The sequence below is a fragment of the Montipora capricornis genome, chromosome 8 (assembly GCF_036669925.1).
Source record: "Montipora capricornis isolate CH-2021 chromosome 8, ASM3666992v2, whole genome shotgun sequence".
NCBI lineage: Eukaryota > Metazoa > Cnidaria > Anthozoa > Scleractinia > Acroporidae > Montipora > Montipora capricornis.
The window spans coordinates 21,127,558-21,130,883 of NC_090890.1; the positions used below are offsets into that span (position 1 = coordinate 21,127,558).

Here is a 3,326-nt window from a genome sequence, read left to right on the forward strand (position 1 = left end):
TCATGTCCATAGGCAAGCTGCTTCTGTCGTTAAGAGTCATTGTTTCATAACTTATGTACTACCTTGCAAGAGCTGTAAAATCACCTGTGTGAGAATGATGTGTTGAGAGTTTTGAATCAGCTCTCTTAGGTTTTGAGCGATGCTATTTTAGGGGCAGGACTGTCAAGGATTGTTGCCATGGCAACACACGGTGCCATAAAACTAACTAATGGCCCTTTTAACAATCCTGCCCTCAACTTATCCATTTCTTGCCTTGCGGACTACAAATGTAAAATTTTGAAGAACTATTCTCACATGCTCATTAGTTGTAGGAAACCCATTGAGCCTCCTTTTAAAGGAAAACCACTGTCTGGTATGGTATACATTTTTTGCATACAAGCAAGTAACAATTAAATTGCCATAGATGACATCATACTAAGTTTAAACAGATTTTTGCACAAATTTTAATCACCCTTATTCAAGCCGCATTTCTACCATACCCAAATAGCCATCAAAGAAAGAAAAATTATTTTAAATATACAACTTGTACTGTTACAAAACGTTTGGATTTCCATTGCACAAACTTAATAATCACCCTTGTTCACACTGCATTTATACAATACCAAAATAGTCTTGCACATAATTTTTGACTATGTAACACTTGTCCTGTTACAAAAGATTATAATGTTTATGACATTAATATTAATTTTGTGTTGATTGATGCAAAATATTTAAAATGACATTGGAAAGTTTTTCACACTGTTAATAGCTACACAAAGTTACAAAACCTATCAAAAATTTCAGTTGTGGAATTCCGAGGATCACCCACATTATGTTAGAACCAACGCCCAAAAAAAAATCCACTGACAAAGTTCATATAATGACACAAGTTTGTTTGATTAAACATCATAAAATGTTCAAGTCTGAATAAGATCCAACAATAATGATTGAGTACATGCTGAAGAATCAGTCATGAATGATAAAATGATCAAGTCTTGCCCTAATAAACCCCCAAAACAACACTTTGCCAAAAAAGAAAGATGCAATATCTAAAATCACTAGCCTTTTTTACAGCTTTTCATTCTAAGATTGTACTCCTCCTCAACATTAAAAGCTGACATGGCAATGCCCATCTGTCCACCATAATAAGTGGTCATAATCAAAGCTCTCTCCCATGGGATGGGAAAACAGAATTTGTTCAAAGCAATGAGATTGTCCGAGATGTAAAACATGACAGCACCAAAGCAAGCACTTATCCTTGTCCATCGGCATAATCCATTCTCCTCTATTTGATTCTGGACACAGACAATTGACCGCCACAACATGCTAGTAATGACAATCCCATAGACCAGCACAGCAATTACCAGCATGCCTTTTAGTCCAGGATAGCAAATGTAGTAGACAAAGAGTCCAGGAAAGAGACACAAAATCAGTAGGGGAACATTTCTCAGCTGAAATGGCTGGAATCCAAAAGCTCTAATATATAAGATATGTGCAATGCCAAAAGCAATCATTCCATGGATAAAGTACATATTCTTCCAGACAAGGCAGACATCTCCTATCCCTGAGAAAATAAGGCCCAGGAGAATATGCCGGCTGTAGTAGTGCTTTTTGTCCAGACTGATTCCCTGGAAGCCAACAAATCCGCCCAAGCAAATAATGGGCAGAATTTTTAATATGGCAGCATAGACAGTTGGTTTCTCTGTTTCTGGAAGCCGTGCCACAAAATAAACGCATACAGCCTTCAGAAATGGAACAAGTTTGGGTCCAATACTTTTAACCTTTGAGGGAAACAAAGCGTTTTCTTTTACTAACAATAAATCTGGGTATTTTTTCTATTTTCGTGATTCCATGATACATCACTTGTGCACCACCTACACATTTCAAGCACATTATGGAAGTGGTCAAAACTACTACACTCGAACAGGACCCACCGAACCACAAAATAGATGGTGGTGTCGTCTGCACCCCCCTTGCTTAACGTCAAAAGATGGTGTCTATATTGCATAGCCACCCCTCTATCCAGCAGTAAAACACTACAGTGGTAAAAGACTACAGTGAGATTCAAACCTCACTTTTCTTGTTTGTCTAGTAATGCCGACTCCTGCTACCTGAATATTCCTGTGTCAACTCAAATTTAAAAGCCAATAAAATGTTGTCGGTAATGTTCATGTGATAAGTTCGAAGATAGGTGGTGTCTTTGAGAACCCCCCCTACCCCAAAGGTGGGTCCTGTTCGAGTATAGTAGTTTTGACCGGTTCCCTAAGAATTAAGACGCAATCATTCGCGTCTCACCCATTTAATACATTTCCTCCACACCGTCATCTTTACCCCCGCCAAGCCCACAAATTTCTCACCCAAAAGAAGAGTGGGGAAAAAAGGTCGCGATCGCGACACAGTCTGTCGATTTTGAAGACAAACGTGTACCCTTTCCCTTGAACTGTATTTCGTTTATATGCATGCAAGCGTCCCCGCGATTATCATTCAACATTGTTAAAAACACATTTAGCCCGGGCTAACTGCTGGCTTCCACTTGTGATGATATCTAGCTATGACCTGAAAATGAAATAACGGCTACGAATTGAGTTGAAATCAAAGACGTTTCATAAATTTTGGGGGAAAAAACGCAATTTTCAGCGTGACTTCAGTTAATTTATATTAGGGGTCGTTGTCAAGAATACCAAATTGCATGACTTGCAATCATGAACTGAAATTTTTCCCGTTTTTCTCGGATAATTTGATTAAGAAACTGCAGCTAACCAGGAAACAAATGCAAACTTGAATGTACTAGCTCAAAAGACGAAATCAAAACAAAATTTAATATCACAGCATGCGCAGAATACCTAATTAACAGGAGGCCAAGGCGAAATGAACACTGATTAAGAATTTCAGCTCTCAGATTTCTTAACTTCCATACTCACCACTTCGGTTCTGTCTAATCTGTATTGTAAAACATATGAGTCTACTCGATCAGCATGGTATCTTTCGTCCAATTTCATCTTTGCGTAATAACGCGTTTCTGTTGCGTGGCGAGCAAAATGCTGGTATTGTTGTTCGCGTGACGTCACGAGAACAACTAAACGTATTAAAACACCCACACTCCTATACACACCTCTTCAGAAAATGATTAAAACAATTATTCCGTGAGCGCGAAGTGGATGAGAGGCCAGCGGCGAATGGGATTTTTTTTTATACAACTTTTGAAATTTTTACAAAACGATGGAAGTTGTTTCAATATAATAATAACGACTTGCGCACTGCAGCGAAGATTGGCCGTATTTATACTAGTGGACGTCTAAAGCCCTGGCCAAACGGGAAATGTTTGACGACCAAACATCATCAAACTA

At 38.5% G+C, this 3,326-nt stretch overlaps 1 protein-coding gene across 1 annotated transcript; it reads right to left on the bottom strand.

The window, feature by feature from the left end:
- Positions 1-419: 419 nt before the first annotated feature.
- LOC138059506 (lysoplasmalogenase TMEM86A-like) lies at positions 420-3,036 on the bottom strand. The gene is made up of 2 exons (XM_068905152.1): positions 2,901-3,036; positions 420-1,760 (listed from the first exon to the last, which is right to left on the bottom strand). Exons 1-2 carry the CDS (start codon positions 2,976-2,978, stop codon positions 1,038-1,040), a joined length of 801 nt encoding a protein of 266 aa, XP_068761253.1. The 5' UTR covers positions 2,979-3,036; the 3' UTR covers positions 420-1,037.
- Between the last annotated feature and the right edge of the window lie 290 nt (positions 3,037-3,326).

Coding starts and splice junctions, on each gene's coding strand:
- LOC138059506 (XM_068905152.1), bottom strand. CDS start 2,978: ATGAAATTGGACGAAAGATACCATGCTGATCGAGTAGACTCATATGTT. Junction 1,761..2,900: donor GATTAGACAGAACCGAAGTG/GTGAGTATGGAA, acceptor TTTCCCTCAAAG/GTTAAAAGTATTGGACCCAA.